This window comes from Protobothrops mucrosquamatus, unplaced genomic scaffold (genome assembly GCF_001527695.2).
Source record: "Protobothrops mucrosquamatus isolate PMUCROS unplaced genomic scaffold, P.Mucros_1.0 scaffold_39, whole genome shotgun sequence".
Lineage (NCBI taxonomy): Eukaryota > Metazoa > Chordata > Lepidosauria > Squamata > Viperidae > Protobothrops > Protobothrops mucrosquamatus.
The window spans coordinates 273,757-290,270 of record NW_015386115.1 but is presented as its reverse complement, the minus strand read 5'-3'; the positions used below and the strand labels follow the sequence as shown (position 1 = coordinate 290,270).

General features: G+C 41.7%; 1 protein-coding gene across 1 annotated transcript in view; it reads left to right on the top strand.

The window, feature by feature from the left end:
- RELN (reelin) overlaps positions 1–16,514 on the top strand; it is a 99,608-nt gene that overhangs the window by 50,084 nt on the left and 33,010 nt on the right. Inside the window, exons 25-28 of the mRNA XM_015810649.1 lie at positions 360–609; positions 11,151–11,319; positions 14,098–14,238; positions 15,941–16,118. Coding sequence (XP_015666135.1) covers positions 360–609; positions 11,151–11,319; positions 14,098–14,238; positions 15,941–16,118 — 738 coding nt within the window. The remainder of the gene's footprint in view (positions 1–359; positions 610–11,150; positions 11,320–14,097; positions 14,239–15,940; positions 16,119–16,514) is intronic.

Genomic DNA, 16,514 nt, shown 5'->3' with positions numbered 1-16,514 from the left:
CTCTCTCTCTTTTTTTTTTTGATAGCCTCTTTCTTTACAAAGAAATATATCCATTTTTACCATAGGAAACTCTAATTTAACAAGAGAGTCTTAGCTAACATTTCTGGCTTAAAATTTAACGGAGTGGATTGATTATTATTATAATTATAATTATTATTATTATATTATAAGTTTGACAACATTTCGCTTCTTCTCCAAGAAGCTTCAGAAGAACGTCTTCAAGGAAAAACAAAAGTCCAGTTGCCTTTTGAAAAAGCACTTTTAGAATAACCATGACTGAGAATCTCCACGGACATTTCAATTTAAGGAAATTGAAATTGAAATAATAATAAGCGAGTGTTTGTGTCACTGTATTCCAGATCCTTATCGGTGGAAACATTTCTGGCAACACAATCCTGGAAGATGATTTCAGCACCTTGGACAGCAAGAAGTGGCTTCTCCACCCAGGTGGGACCAAAATGCCCGTATGTGGTTCCTCTGGAGATGCTCTGGTCTTCATTGAGAAGGCCAGCACTCGCTACGTGGTCACCACCGACATTGCCATCAACGAAGACTCTTTCCTCCAGTTGGACTTTGCCGCTTCTTGTTCGGTCACCGACTCTTGCTACGGTAAAGGCGATTCCTTTAAACAGGCTGTTCTATTCTATTCTATTCTATTCTGTATTTCTATTCTATTCTATTCTATTCTACTCTATTCTATTTTCTATTCTATTCTATTCTATTCTATTCTATTCTATTCTATTCTGTATTTTCTATTCTATTCTATTCTATTCTATTCTGTATTTCTATTCTATTCTGTATTCCTATTCTATTCTATTCTATTCTATTCTATTCTATTCTATATTCTACTCTACCCTACCCTACTCTATTCTATTCTACTCTACCCTACCCTACCCTACCCTACCCTACTCTACTCTACTCTACTCTACTCTACTCTACTCTACTCTACTCTACTCTACTCTACTCTATTTATTCTACTCTACTCTATTCTGTATTCCTATTCTATTCTATTCTACTCTACCCTACCCTACCCTACTCTACTCTACTCGATTCTATTCTATTCTACTCTACTCTACTCTACTCTACTCTACTCTACTCTACTCTACTCTACTCTACTCTACTCTACTCTACTCTACTCTACTCGATTCTATTCTATTCTATTCTAAACATTGAACTGCTTTTCCTTTTTCAACTGCCATGGTCTTGAGAAGACACTGAATTAGTTATCCACTGTTAGGTTTAGAACATAGAATCATAGGGCTAGGAGGGACCTTGGGGGGTCTTCTAGTCCATAGAGATGAGGCATCTCTCCATATATAACTGCCAACTTTGCTCTCTACGTTTAGTGGAATTCACATCACAGCAGGTATTCTTTGAAAACCACGTAAAACTGAACACATGACAGAACATTTGAATCTGCTCCTCTACAGCAGTCATTCAAATGTCTGTAGAGGTTCTCAGTCACCCAAGTCATGGTTGTCCTAAAGGTGCTTTTTCAAAAGGCAACTGGACTTTCTTTGGGTTTTTCTTTGAAAACGTTTCGCTTCTCATCCAAGAAGATTCTTCNCAGCAAGCGGACCTGACCTAGGGTGGATTTTATATTGGGTTTTTTAGGAATTTGAAAGACGCAACTCTAAATTTGGTTTAATTCGGTTTTAAGGGGGGGATTGTACATATGTTTTGGTTTTAAGTATGTTGTGCGCCGCCCTGAGTCCCGTCGGGAGAAGGGCGGCATATAAATTAAATTAAATAAATAAATAAATAAAATAATACAGTACAGTACAATACAATACAATAATACAGTACAATACAATAATACAGTACAGTACAATACAGTGCAATAATACAATACAATATAATACAATACAATATAGTACAATACAATACAGTACAATACAATACAATAATACAATACAGTACAATACAATAATACGATACAATAATACGATACAATACAATACAATACAATAATTGGAAAATTATTGCAAAAATTAAGCATAGCGCAGACTTTTTCCATGAGGCCTGATTTAGTTCACCTGGGCCTAAACCTTGCATAAAAGAACAAAGGTAAATATTTTCATTTTCCACATAAGGAACGGTTCTCAAAGCATGTGATATAATGCAAGCTAGGAGTAGTAGGCGTTAACGCAACTGTGTGTTTCAGATTGGTGAGATTCCGATGGTACCAAGGGTTTTATCCCGCCGGGTCTCAACCGGTGACCTGGGCCATTGACAACGTCTACATAGGACCACAGTGTGAAGAGATGTGCAGCGGACATGGCAGTTGTGTCAACGGGACCAAGTGCATCTGTGACCCTGGATATTCTGGACCCACCTGTAGAATAACCACCAAGAACCCTGATTTTCTCAAGGATGACTTTGAAGGTATAGTACTACTACTACTAATAACGAAGGGCTTCCGTGGTGAAAAAATTTGCCGGTAACGTCATCATTGCCTGGGGGAACACCCAGTTGGGGGCTCCATGCCCGCCGAAGTGGTACCTATTTATCTACTCGTGGTTGCCCGCTTTTGAACTTCTGGGTTGACAGGAGCTGGAGCGTGTGATGGGAGCTCACCCCGTCACACGGCAGCAACGGGTCTCAAACGCGAGCCTGCCAATTGTCAGCCCAGCATTCTAACCTGGTTTGCCACTGCACTCTGAAGGTCAGGTGACCGTACTTAGGTTTTGTGAAACAAAAGCCTGGAGACTAAAACATACGAAGAACAGCTACGGGACTTGGGTTTGGCTAGTCTAGAGAAAAGAAGAAATAGGGGTGACATGATAGCAGTGTTCCAGTATTTGAGGGGCTGCCACAAGGCAGAGGGGGCCAGGTTGTTCACCAGAGCACCAGAGGGAAGGACGAGAAACAATGGTTGGAAACAGATCAAAGAGAGAAGCAACCTGGATTTAAGGAGAAACTTCCTGATAGTGAGGACAATCAACCAGTGGAACAACCTGCCTCCAGAAATCGTGGGCGCTCCATCATTGGAGGTTTTTAAGAAGAGACTAGACTATCTGGGAATGGATTGAAAAAGGAATTTCCATTTTTAATCGTCACTTTGTAAATACTAAATAAACATTAATCCAAAGTGGCTAAATTTAATCCACTGGACAAAAATCAAAGTTTATAGGAAAATGGAGAAATGCTTGACCCGGCATTTACTCATTGGCACACGGGTATCCCATGCAATGTCCAATTCCTAGCAGAAATGCTTCAGGGTCCATCCTAAACCAGTGTCAATCTCTGTTTGCATTCAGGGCAACTGGAATCAGACCGGTTCTTACTGGTGAGTGGCGGGAAACCATCTCGGAAATGTGGGATCCTGTCAGGCGGAAATAACCTCTTCTTTAACGAGGAAGGATTAAGGATGCTGATGACTCAAGATCTGGATTTGTCCCAAGCTAGGTAACCCCCTTTCCTTCGTTCACAAATAGGTCAAGTACAATTTGCGTTGACTCTTTTCTCTAGGGCAAGGGCTAGATGGGCTAGATGCGTCATGCCTACGGGCTAGATGCGTCATGCCGAAACCACGCCCACGCCAGTTCTGGCAACAGGAAAAAAGTCACAATACATCGTGTCACGTGACATGGCGAGTTTGACACCCCTGCTCTAGGGCCTACATTCTGGAAGTGGTTGAACCCGGGGCCTAAATCTCCCAGTCTTCTCTGAATTCCAGATGTTCTCCAGATGTTGTTTAGCAAACTCTAAACAATACAAACTGAAGTCAAAATACACTGGAATGTCATTGGTCTAAAGCAGCCTAGTTTTGGTCAATATATTATTTATCTATCTGTTTGTCTGTAAGTTTTATTCCTCAAACAAAAATTACAAACCTGTACAAACAAAATGTGAATGTGATAACGTAACTGTTAACAGCACAAACCGAGGTCAAAATATACTGGAGTTTCATTGGTCTAACCCAGCCTAGTTTTGCTCAGCGACTTATTTATTTGTGTTCTGTCCCAGCCTACATGAGTCCTTGTTATGCTCACAAGGAGAAACCCCTCTTCCAAGAAACAGGCAAGAAAAAACCAGCCCTTTTTATTCTCACAGACCTGAGTCCATGTCCAAGGCAAACAAACACAGTCCACAGAAACTCGATTCCTCAACACAAACAGCTGCCTTCGGCCACCAGCACCTCCCACACTTTCCCTTTTATTATGCAGCCAAGGCATGGCTTCCTAATGCCTTCTCCTTTGCCTTTGGAGCCGCCCCATTGCATTCCGGATCTCCCCTCCTTCCGCCGCGCCCTCAAGACCTGGCTGTTTCAGCAGGCAGGACTGGCCTAGGGGTAATTTTAAATTGGTTTTAATTGAATTTTAGTAGTGCGGCCGATTCGAATATTTATTTTTAATTTATCTTAGATTTGTATTTTGTATAATTGTTTTAACTGGCTGTAAGCCGCCCTGAGTCCTCCGGGAGAAGGGCGGGGTATAAATGAAATAAATCTAAATCTAAATCTAAATCCTCTGTCCTACTCGCTTCTCTTTCCTGCGCATTCAGGCATCCGGGATTTGTCCCAGCTGTTCTTCATCACTGTCCAACTCAGGCTCCCAGTACAGCTGTGTCTCAGCCTTAGCGTGAGTAGAGGGACCAGGCTCCTTGTCTGACTATAAGTCTTGGAGCTACTCAGAGCCTTCCTCTGACTCTGATGTCACTCCAGGCCCCTCCTCCTCATCCGATTCCTCAGACACAGCTGCCGGACCCACTGGCTAGCGAGGAATCACAACAATTTGTTTGTTTGTTCATTTGTTTTATTCCTCAAACAAAAATTTGAGGAATGGGTGTTTTCAGGCACCCCATTTCCAAGCAGACAAAGCTTCCAGTTTCTCTCTGGGTGAAAAGTGTTTGGGCGCCTATGGGGTGCTTGGAAACGGAGCGATTCGGTCCGTTTCCAAGCACCCCCATAGGCACCCAAACACGTTTCGCCCGGACGGAGAAACGACGGAGACTTGAAGCGAGTTGCCTGTGAAATATTCTCTATTTTTCTTCAAACCAAGCTGGTCCCATAAATCTTTGCCCGAGTTGGCTCTATGCCATTCTGCACTAACAGGGAGACCGCCATCTCCTGGATTATAAATAACATTTTAATCTCAAAAGATTGAACTCTCTTGCATACTAACTGTCCAGTAATGGGCTGCTTGACAGTGAACCAAGATTGAAACATGCTGTTTATTGCCAAGATGCCTTTGGATGCTTCATTTGGAGTTGCACAACATTTTCAAGCTTGCTTTGAACTGCCAGCATTTATTTATGGTTGATAACTGCCAGATTCTGAACAAGCTGGTGTTGAGCTATTTAAAATAGCAACTGTTAAATTCTAAAGGCTTTTTGCACCTGATTAGAAATTCTTTGATGAGAGAGGTTGCATCCAAAATGTTGAAATAGGAAAAAAAAATATGTAGACTATTTTGAAATTAAAATTCCTGTTTACAAATTACTGGGTGGCCCTGAAGATATCTTTCTCAGATTTTAAATATCTAAAAAAAATATATCCCATTTTCTTCAGGGATACTTAACCCTCGCTGTGATGAAAAATTGATTTAAAACTCGGTAGAAATTTCATTTTAATATGGTCTTCTGGACTTCTGTTATTAACATAAGGCTTAAGACTATTTCTTTTTCTGCATATTTTTATTCTCTTGCTACGGGGCTTAATTTATATGTATTGCATTTTTCCAAATAAACAATAAGCTGTCCCTATGAAATGAAACCACTGGAAAAAACACAATATCGCATTTTTTGTGGCATATTGTCTGCTTAAAAGCAAGAGGGCTCTTGAATAAGGGCATGGCATTTAAATTCCTTTTGTGAAGTGACAGAAAAACACCCAATTTTAATTCTTTTGTGGATTCAGATAAACCCTTGTTCACTTTGTGTTTGATGTATGGACCGACGCTAGCTCAAATATAATGAAAAGAAAATAAATACCAGCTCCATATTTACATTTTAAATGTAATAATGTTTTATTATGGATGTGAAATAAATTTGGGTTATCCACTGAATATTAGTCTTTTGCGATAACTTTGATCTCTGCAATTGGTCCGTCACTGCATGTACAGTATTTAGTAAAGCAATAATGTTTTTTTCTGATTTTTGCCCAGAATAATGGCCTAAATCCTTTCTTGGAACCCTCAACCAATCATTTGGGGTTTTATTCAGCTGCATTTCCATCTTCTGGAAAGCCGAAGGATTATATGTATATTAATAAACGAATGTAGCTCGTGGCTGTGTTTTATGCTTTGTCTTTTATATGCTGCCAAGTTTCTGGGCTAAGATCGTGAAATTTCAGCGCAGGTTCAAATTTACTGGGATGTGCGTTCTATAAGTAAATCTGTCTATGTATTGATTCTGTGCTCAAGTCTGGAGGATAAATATCTTTTTTTTAAAAAAAAAAATCTTTTGATGCTGTTCTAATGGATAAACAAAATACAACGCGCAAAGGCAGGTACCTCATTTTTTTTTAAAAAAATGAGCCACATTGATATATACCCAGAATAGAATAACAATCTAGCGCAGGGGTAGTCAACCTTGGCTCTTTTATGACTTTTATGACAGCACAGCTGGCTCAGGAATTCTGGGAGTTGAAGTCCACGAGTCATAAAAGAGCCAAGGTTGACTACCTCTGATCTAGCGTTACTCGTTGTTGGCAAAAGGAGTCGATGTGTTTTGTGCAACTGGAAATAATCATCATAATATATTTCTTTTGATTTTTGGCTCTTCCATGCTTAATGTAGATTTGTGCAGTTCTTCATGAGGCTGGGATGTGGCAAAGCCGTACCTGATCTCCGGAGTCAGCCGGTGTTGTTACAATATTCCCTTAATGGTGGACTCCGGTGGAATTTACTTCAGGAATTTCTCTTCAGCAATTCGAGCAATATTGGGCGTTACATTGCCCTGGAAATCCCTTTAAAAGCTCGCTCTCCCTCTACGCGTCTCCGCTGGTGGCAGCCGTCGGAAAACGGGCATTTCTACAGCCCTTGGGTCATCGACCAGGTAAGTCATTCTTTTTACCTGAAAACAAAAGAAAGTGGTTAACCCCGACGCTATTCTGGCCCAGCCTACGTGAGTCCTTGTTATGCTCACAAGGAGAAACCCCTCTTTCAACAAGCAGGCTGGAACCACAGGAAAGAACCAGTCCCCTTTTATTATTCACAGACCTGAGTCAACGTCCAAGGCAAACAAAACACAGTCCACAGAAACTCGATCCTCAACACAAATGGCTGCCTTCGGCAACCAGCACCTCCCACACCTTCCCTTTTATTATGCAGCCAAGGCATGGCTTCCTAATGCCTTCTCCTTTGCCTTTGGAGCCGCCCCATTGCATTCCTCTGTCCTACTCACTTCTCTTGCCTGCGCATTCATGCATCCTGGATTTGTCCCAGCTGTTCTTCATCACTGTCCAACTCAGGCTCCTAGCACAACTGTGTCTCAGCCTGAGCGCCAGTAGAGGGGCCAGGCTCCTCGTCCGACTGTAAGTCTTGGAGCTCCTCAGAGCTTTCCTCTGACTCTGATGTCACTCCAGGCCCCTCCTCCTCCTCCTCCGATTCCCCAGACTCAGCTGCCAGGTCCACTGGCTGGTGAGGAATCAAGCCAGCTGGGAGTTGAAGTTACAATTGCAATATATGTAAAAACTATAGGCTGGGAAAAATTAAAATAAAGCAGAAACCACTGTGGGCAAAAGCTACCATCAAAACAGTCTTGTGGAGGGATAATTATGTTTTATTTATTTACATATTGTGGTGTTTAATACAGAGCCATCTGCCATCTGCTTAAAATTCCCCAAAATATTTGGATATCAGATTCATGGCAGAAACAAATGCCAGCAATACAAACATCGTTCCTTTTGCTCGCAGGAAGAAGAATCTTTAGAAGTTCACATTTACTCACCGTTAATTAGGTCTGATCGCAATAAACAATATTAAAATGGTTTTTTTTAAAAAAATAGATGAGTAATTCATTTTGACAAGGGGGAGAAAACAACGCAAGTAGCCCTCAACTTATGCTTGCAATTGAGTCCAACATTTATGTTACTAAGTGAGACCGTTGTTAAGCGGGTTTTGCCCCGTTTTACGACCTTTCATGCCATCGTCATTAAGTGAATCACTGCAGTTGTTAAGTTAGTAACACGGTTGTTAAGTGAATCTGGCTTCCCCCCGTTGACTTTGCTTGTCAGAAGTTCACAAAAGGGGATCACTGAACATGACCCTGGGACATGGCAACCGTCATAACTGTGAGTCAGTTGCCAAGGGCCTGAATTTTGATCACATGACTTTGGGGATGCTACAACGGTCGTAAGTGTAAAAAACTTTCACAAGTCACTTTTTTCAGTGCCGTTGTTCAATTGGAACGGTCCCTAAACTAACCATCGTACGTTGAGGACTACCTGTATGCTGGTTTTCCAATCAGACTCAAAGCAGTAGTAAAGCACCTACTATTAATTTCAAGCTGGAGTTATTTGCATTACACCAAGCATAGGAGTTTTTGTTCTCGGCACTTTACGAAAACAACTTTGATTGCAGTTCTGTACAATTTAGAAGATTTACGAATAATAATTGCAAATAACTCTTTGCCTACAGAGCATTAAGGGCCATTTGTGGAAAATTTACTGCACCTCTTAACCTATTTAGGACTGGCTCGTAGCAAAAATATGTTTTTCTAAAATTACATCCTTGCAAAGCATACTCCGGGCTCCCATTTGTTTATAGCTTGTTATCTGGAATATATGCTGCTTATAAACTGCAGTCATACTGAATTTAAGAGTCTTTTAGCGCCCTTTATTAAAACTCAGGAAAAATTACAGAGTACTTATTAACCGACGGTCCCTCGTTCCACAGCCTCATTCCGTCAGCTTATGCTAGTTAAGAGATCCTTAATAATTGCACTAAGATTACAATGTTGTAGCATAAAAGAGTCCACCTTTATTCTACACTGAATAAAGAAGAAACATTAAAGATTAAGGTTATTGTCTCCTTGTATTGTCTGTTTTAATCTTACTCTCTCTATTTTTTTTATAGCCTCTTTCTTTACAAAGAAACAGGGCTTTTTTTCTCGGAGAAAAGGTGGCGGAACTCAAACCTGGCCACGCCCTCATCAAACCCTAGGACCGCCCCTTTAGAGAACAGGAATGCAAGTAAAATTTGGGAGGGGCTATTTCCGGTGTGGGAGGGGCTATTTCCGGTGCGGCCGGCCCGGAAAAAGGTGCCGGAAAGCGGTTCCGCCGTGTTCCGGCTGAAAAAAAGCCCTGCAAAGAAATATATCCATTTCTACCATAGGAAACTCTAATTTAACAAGAGAGTCTTAGCTAACATTTCTGGCTTAAAATTTAACGGAGTGGATTGATTATTATTATAATTATAATTATTATTATATTATAAGTTTGATAATAAGTTTGACAACATTTCGCTTCTTCTCCAAGAAGCTTCAGAAGAACAAAAATCCAGTTGCCTTTTGAAAAAGCACTTTTAGAATAACCATGACCTGGATGACTGAGAATCTCCACGGACATTTCAATTTAAGGAAATTGAAATTGAAATTGAAATAATAATAAGCGAGTGTTTGTGTCACTGTATTCCAGATCCTTATCGGTGGAAACATTTCTGGCAACACAATCCTGGAAGATGATTTCAGCACCTTGGACAGCAAGAAATGGCTTCTCCACCCAGGTGGGACCAAAATGCCCGTGTGTGGTTCCTCTGGAGATGCTCTGGTCTTCATTGAGAAAGCCAGCACTCGCTACGTGGTCACCACCGACATTGCCATCAATGAAGACTCTTTCCTCCAGTTGGACTTTGCCGCTTCTTGTTCGGTCACCGACTCTTGCTACGGTAAAGGCGATTCCTTCAAACAGGCTATTCTATTCTATTCTATTCTATTCTATTCTATTCTATTCTATTCTATTCTGTATTCCTATTCTATTCTATTCTACTCTACTCTACTCTATTCTATTTTCTATTCTATTCTATTCTATTCTATTCTATTCTATTCTATTCTATTCTATTCTATTCTATTCTGTATTTTCTATTCTATTCTATATTCCTATTCTATTCTACTCTACTCTACTCTATTTTCTATTCTATTCTATTCTATTCTATTTTATTCTGTATTTCTATTCTATTCTGTATTCCTATTTACTCTACTCTACTCTACTCTACTCTACTCTACTCTATTCTATTCTATTCTATTCTATATTCTACCCTACCCTACCCTACCCTACTCTACTCTACTCTACTCTACTCTATTCTATTCTATTTATTCTACTCTACTCTACTCTACTATACTATACTATACTCTATTCTGTATTCCTATTCTATTCTACCCTACCCTACCCTACCCTACCCTACTCTACTGTACTCTACTGTACTCTACTCTACTCTACTCTACTCTACTTGATTCTATTCTATTCTATTCTATTCTATTCTGTATTTCTATTCTATTCTATTCTGTATTCCTATTCTATTCTACCCTACTCTACCCTACTCTACTGTACTCTACTGTACTGTACTCTACTGTACTGTACTCTACTCTACTCTACTCGATTCTATTCTATTCTATTCTATTCTAAATATTGAACTGCTTTTCCTTTTTCAACTGCCATGGTCTTGAGAAGACACTGAATTAGTTATCCACTGTTAGGTTTAGAACATAGAATCATAGGGCTAGGAGGGGCCTTGGGGGTCTTCTAGTCCATAGAGATGAGGCATCTCTCCATATATAACTGCCAACTTTGCTCTCTACGTTTAGTGGAATTCACATCACAGCAGCTATTCTTTGAAAACCACGTAAAACTGAACACATGACAGAACATTTGAATCTGCTCCTCTACAGCAGTCATTCAAATGTCTGTAGAGGTTCTCAGTCACCCAAGTCATGGTTGTCCTAAAGGTGCTTTTTCAAAAGGCAACTGGACTTTCTTTGGGTTTTTCTTTGAAAACGTTTCGCTTCTCATCCAAGAAGATTCTTCAGTTCTGACTGAAGAACCGAAGAAGCTTCTTGGATGAGAAGCGAAACATTTTCCAAGGAAAACCAAGGAAGTCCTGTTTGCCTTTGGAGCCGTCATTCAAGTTATCTACGCTTCTCCCACATGTCCTATTTTAATGCTTGCCTGTCGGCCCATCTTACCATTTTTGCATTTCATTCTTTTTTAGCTATTGAGCTGGAATATTCTGTGGATCTGGGTCTGTCGTGGCAACCCGTGATAAGGGATTGCCTTCCTACTAATGCGGAATGCAACAGGTATCATCTCCAGAGGGTCCTGATCTCCGATACCTTCAACAAATGGACAAGAATTATCTTGCCTCTTCCTCCATATACCAGGTGAATTATATTTGGCATGCTTTTATCCAGCAGAACCAAGTTTTCCATCATATTATGAATTATAATCAGGGATCTCTTTTTCCATGGTGACTACCTTGTTTCTAAACTTGTTTTCCAAAGGAATTCTACAAGTTGCATATTTGTCCTTAGTTAGCTCCATTGCTTATTGAATGATGTCAGGAGAGATATTCTAAACAAAACTATTTCAGTGTGTCTCCCACTTCACTCAAATGAGGCCGCACAAAATCATCCTGCTGTTAAAAGTCAACAAATGCTAATTGATCGTGATCTCTTTTCTTGACATGGTGTCCTCAAGATTTCTCATAATTATCAAGCAGTCTAGAACTGCACTTCAAAAACATCTGGAGAGTACAAAAGGCTGAGACACACATGCACACACATTCAGCTTGAAAACGTCAAGTAGGACTCTGAGTGAAGCTGATACTTTATCGTATCTTATATTAAGTGAGATCTTCTAAAAACCTTTGAGTATCTCGGTGATGATTGTTCTCTGCAGATTTAGCCACTTTTCTCTTCCAAATGAACAACATTGAAACAGGATGTTATTTCAGTACGTCCTGCTTCTCAAGTAGAAATACAAAAAAGCAGGCTAGTTAGAGCAATAGTCTTCCTTATAATGATGTACGGGTGTGAGACACCAAGAATGGCTGATCAAAGAAGAACGGATGCCTCTGAATGGCTTAAATTATTCCACATACCATGGACAGTCAGAGTAACTAACAGAGAGGTGTTCAATCATAAATCGTACAAAAGCAGACCCGTCAATGGAAGCTAAAATCATAAGACTGTGTCTGATTTATTTTGGCCATGTCATGTGTGCAAATTCATTGGCGAAGGCAATGATGCTAGGAATGGTTAATGGGGCAAGCAAAGAACACGCAGGCTTGATAACCTCAAATCCAGTGGTGGGATTCAGCCAGTTTGTAGCACTTTGGCAGAACCGGTAGCTAATTTTTTGTTGCCCAGGCCCAGAACGGACTTCCGGAAGCGGCATCCACACAGAGAACCGGCTGTTCACATATTATTCACATATTTGAATCCCACCACTGGATGGATGGATGGGGTGGGTGGATAGGTAGGTAGGTAGGTAGGTAGGTAGGTAGGTAGGTAGGTAGGTAGATAGATAGATAGATAGATAGATAGATAGATAGATAGATAGATAGATAGATAGATAGATAGATAGATAGATAGATAGATAGATAGATAGATAGATAGATAGATAAGAAAGATAGACAGACAGACAGACAGACAAAGAAGAAAGATAGATATAGATAGATGACAGACAGACAGACAGACAGATAAAGAAGATAGACAGATAGACAGATAGATAGGTAGGTAGATAGATAGATAGATAGATAGAGAGAGAGAGAGAGGGAGAGAGAGAGAGAGAGAGAGAGTGAGTGGTCGGATTCAGCCGGTTCACACCACTTTGGCAGAACCGGTAGCTAATTCTTTGTTGCCCAGGCCCAGAATGGACTTCTGGAAGCGGCATCCACACAGAGAACCGGTTGTTCACGTATTTAATCTCACCACTGCTCAAATCTGATAAAAAGTTGAACATACTGTAAAACAACTGAAAAAAGCTGTGCTTGACAGGATAGCATGGAAAGCACTTGCCTATAAAGTCACCAAGAGTCGGACACGACTAAAGGGTTAAAACCAAACAATTTCTCAAGTGCCTCCTATATAGGGTGAAAGAACAAGTCTCAATTGCCACAGAAAAAGTTTGGAGAATGCAGAGTAGGAAGAAAAGAAGATTGTACATGAACCATAAATGCACCTCAGGGTTCTTTAAAAAATTGTTTCCAGTTGATCAGAAATAGCTTAGACTATAAAATCAAGAGGTTAAATTCAAAGATCACCCTAATCTGATTTAAAAAAACCCACAACTGGAGGAAGACCATCAGAAGAAGAAAAAAAAATGCCGAGGGTACAAAATATAAAGGGAATAAGCAAATAGGTTGCCATCCGCCCGAACAGAAGTTTTGTTTGCTTCTTGAGCAAACTTGGTTTGAAGTTTAATGCTGCCATCTAGTGTTTATTTGTTGAATAAAGCCAGAGTCTCCATTTGTTCGATACTACAGAGGTGGAAGTTGCTAGTTCTCATGCTTTTAACTCCACAAACAGTGGTGGAATTCAGCCGGCTCACGCTGGTTCAGCAAAACTGGTAGCTTAATTTTTGGTTGAGTTCGGTGAACTGGCTGAAGCCCTAGCCCTTTTTCGCAAGGCCCAAAATGACTCTCCAGAATTGTGTGGATGCCGCTTCCGGAAGTCCGTTCTGGGCCTCGGAGGCCTTGGAGAAGGCCACCCAGGCCCGGAACGGCCCACCGGAAGTGCATGGACGCCACTTTCAGAAGTCCATTCTGGGCCTCGGAGGCCTGGAGGAGGCCTCCCAAGCCCAGAATGGCCCACCGGAAGTGCGTAGACACCAGTTCTGGAAGTCTGTTCTGGGCCTCCAAGGCCTGGAGGAGACCTCCGAAGCCCAGAATGTCCTACCAGAAGTGTATGGATGCCGCTTCCGGAAGTCTGTTCTGGGCCTCGGAGGCCTGGAGGAGGCCTCGGAAGCCTGGAGGAGGCCTCCCAGGCCTGGAACAGCCTGCCGGAAGTACATGGATGCTGCTTCCAGAAGTCTGTTCTGAGCCTCAGAGACTCAGGCCCAGAACGGACTTCCGGAAGCAGCGTCCATGCAGAGAACCAGTTATTCACGTATTTGAATCCCACAAGCATTTTTTTCCACATGTTTTGTCTTTCCTAAAGGTCTGATGCAACTCGTTTCCGTTGGCACCAAACGGCTCCTTTCGACAAGCAACAAACCTGGGCCATTGACAACGTCTACATAGGTGACGGCTGTATAGATATGTGCAGCGGACACGGAAGATGTTCTGAAGGGAACTGCGTGTAAGTACTCAGTCCGCTGAGAGAGACAAAGTAACTACAGGTAGTCCTAGACTTACGACCACAATGGAGCCCAAAATTTAGGTTGCTAAGTGAGACAGTTGTGTAGTGAGTTTTGCCCCATTTTACGACCTTTCTCGCCACAGTTGTTAAGTCAATCGTTCCAACTGTTCAGTTAGTAACCTGGTTGTTAAGTGAATCTGGCTTTGACTTTGCTTGTCAGAAGGTTGCAAAAAGGGGACCACGTGACCCCCCTGGGACACTGTAACCGTCATAAATATGAGTCAGTTTCCAAGCATCTGGATATAAATTGCGCGACTCTGGGGATGGTGCAGCGGTCATAAGTGTGAAAAATGGTCATAAGTCCCTTCTTTCAGTGCCGTTGTAACCTTGGTCACTTCAGGCCATAAAACGGGGCAAAATTTACTTCACAACTGTCTCACGTAGCGACAAAAATTACGCCTGTAAGTCGAGAACTTACCTGTGCGTGATTTTCATTTACCATATAATCCTTTCAATTGGCTTATTCTTGGGACTCAAACTAAGCGGCTCCCCCGTTCGAGTAAATCTCTGTCTCCTCTCAAAAACAAACCACGAATGTCAGGTAATGAAGCTGAACAAATTCTGCGCAGCTACAAAATCAATAAAAATGATACCATCGCTCATAAAAAATAATGGGCTGCATTATTTTTGGCCATTTGCAGCGCTCGGGCGATTTTTCAACTAGAGAGCAATAATCCAAAGCTACCATTAATATCAATTACCATCGAACCGCTGGTAGCTCTGGTCAGCAATCGCTTACTCATCTCACTGTTTAGGAAGAGGAGAGAAAAAGTTAGTAATCTTCGTGCGTTATTATTTCAGCAACATCTGTAAAGAGAGATAACAGAACCGTTTTTTAATGCAACAATTAAGAGGGAACATTACCGGTATGTGGTTTGCTGTAATGGATTAACGCACCATTTATCTGTGATTTTTAATGTATTTTCCCTGGTTTGGGGGGCGCTGGATTGAAGAGGTCTCAGATACCAAATTCATTTCCGTTATTTAAATTCTTTAAAAGTGTCTGCAGAATCACTTACTGTAGATGCTATTACTTGGGTAGTTTTATAGTCATTAAAATATCTTGTTCAGTGGACATGCGAATTGTCTTCAAAGTACCAGTTAACCCAAAATGCAAAATTTCATTGTTGTTGTTAGTTGCGAAGTCGTGTCCGACCCATCGCGACCCCATGGACAACGTTCCTCCAGGCCTTCCTGTCCTCTACCATCTTCTGGAGTCCATTGAACCTCAAGCCTACTGCTTCAGTGACTCCATCCAGCCACCTCCTTCTCTGTCGTCCCCTTCTTCTCTTGCCCTCCATCTTTCCCAGCATCAGGCTCTTCTCCAGCGAGTCCTTCCTTCTCATTAGGTGGCCAAAGGACTTGAGTTTCAACTTCAGGATCTGGCCTTCTAAAGAGCAGTCAGGGTTGATCTCCTTCAGGCCTTCCTGTCCTCTACCATCTTCTGGAGTCCATTGAAGCTCCCGCCTACTGCTTCAGTGACTCCATCCAGCCACCTCCTTCTCCGTCGTCCCCTTCTTCTCTTGCCCTCCATCTTTCCCAGCATTAGGCTCTTCTCCAGGGAGTCCTTCCTTCTCATTAGGTGGCCAAAGGACTTGAGTTTCAACTTCATCAGGTTCTCTCTGTCTGCTGTTCTTCACAGGTGCGATGAAAACTGGAGCGGGTTATACTGCGACGAGCCCGATGTGTCCCTCCCCACTCAACTGAAAGACAATTTCAACCGGGCGCCGTCCAATCAGAACTGGTTAACCGTCAACGGGGGGAAACTCAGCACCGTCTGCGGTGCGGTGGCTTCGGGGATGGTCCTTCATTTTAGCGGGGTTAGTATTTTGATTTGGGGCATCTTGTTTCTCTCGAGCGGGCCTTTCCTTGGGCTTCTTTTCCCCTCCGCTGCATTTTTTTTTCTTTCCTCTTGGGTTTATGTTTTTGTCGCTGTCGCAGCCTGGCTGTAAACGTGACAATGTGTTGGAGGCGGGTGAGCACAGAAAAGCGAAATAGATGAAAATACTTCAGTAAAAGATTATTTGCCCAACCTAAGTGAAAAGTAGGGACTCAAAGTTGCAAACTTCTTCTGGACATTGAGCAGGACTATCAACTCTTCAGTTGCTTTCATGTAGAGAGCCAGTTTGGTCTAGGGCTTAAGGCAGTGGTGGCGAACCTATGGCACGGGTGCCAGAGGCGGCACTCAGAGCCCTTTCTGTGGGCACACGCGCTGT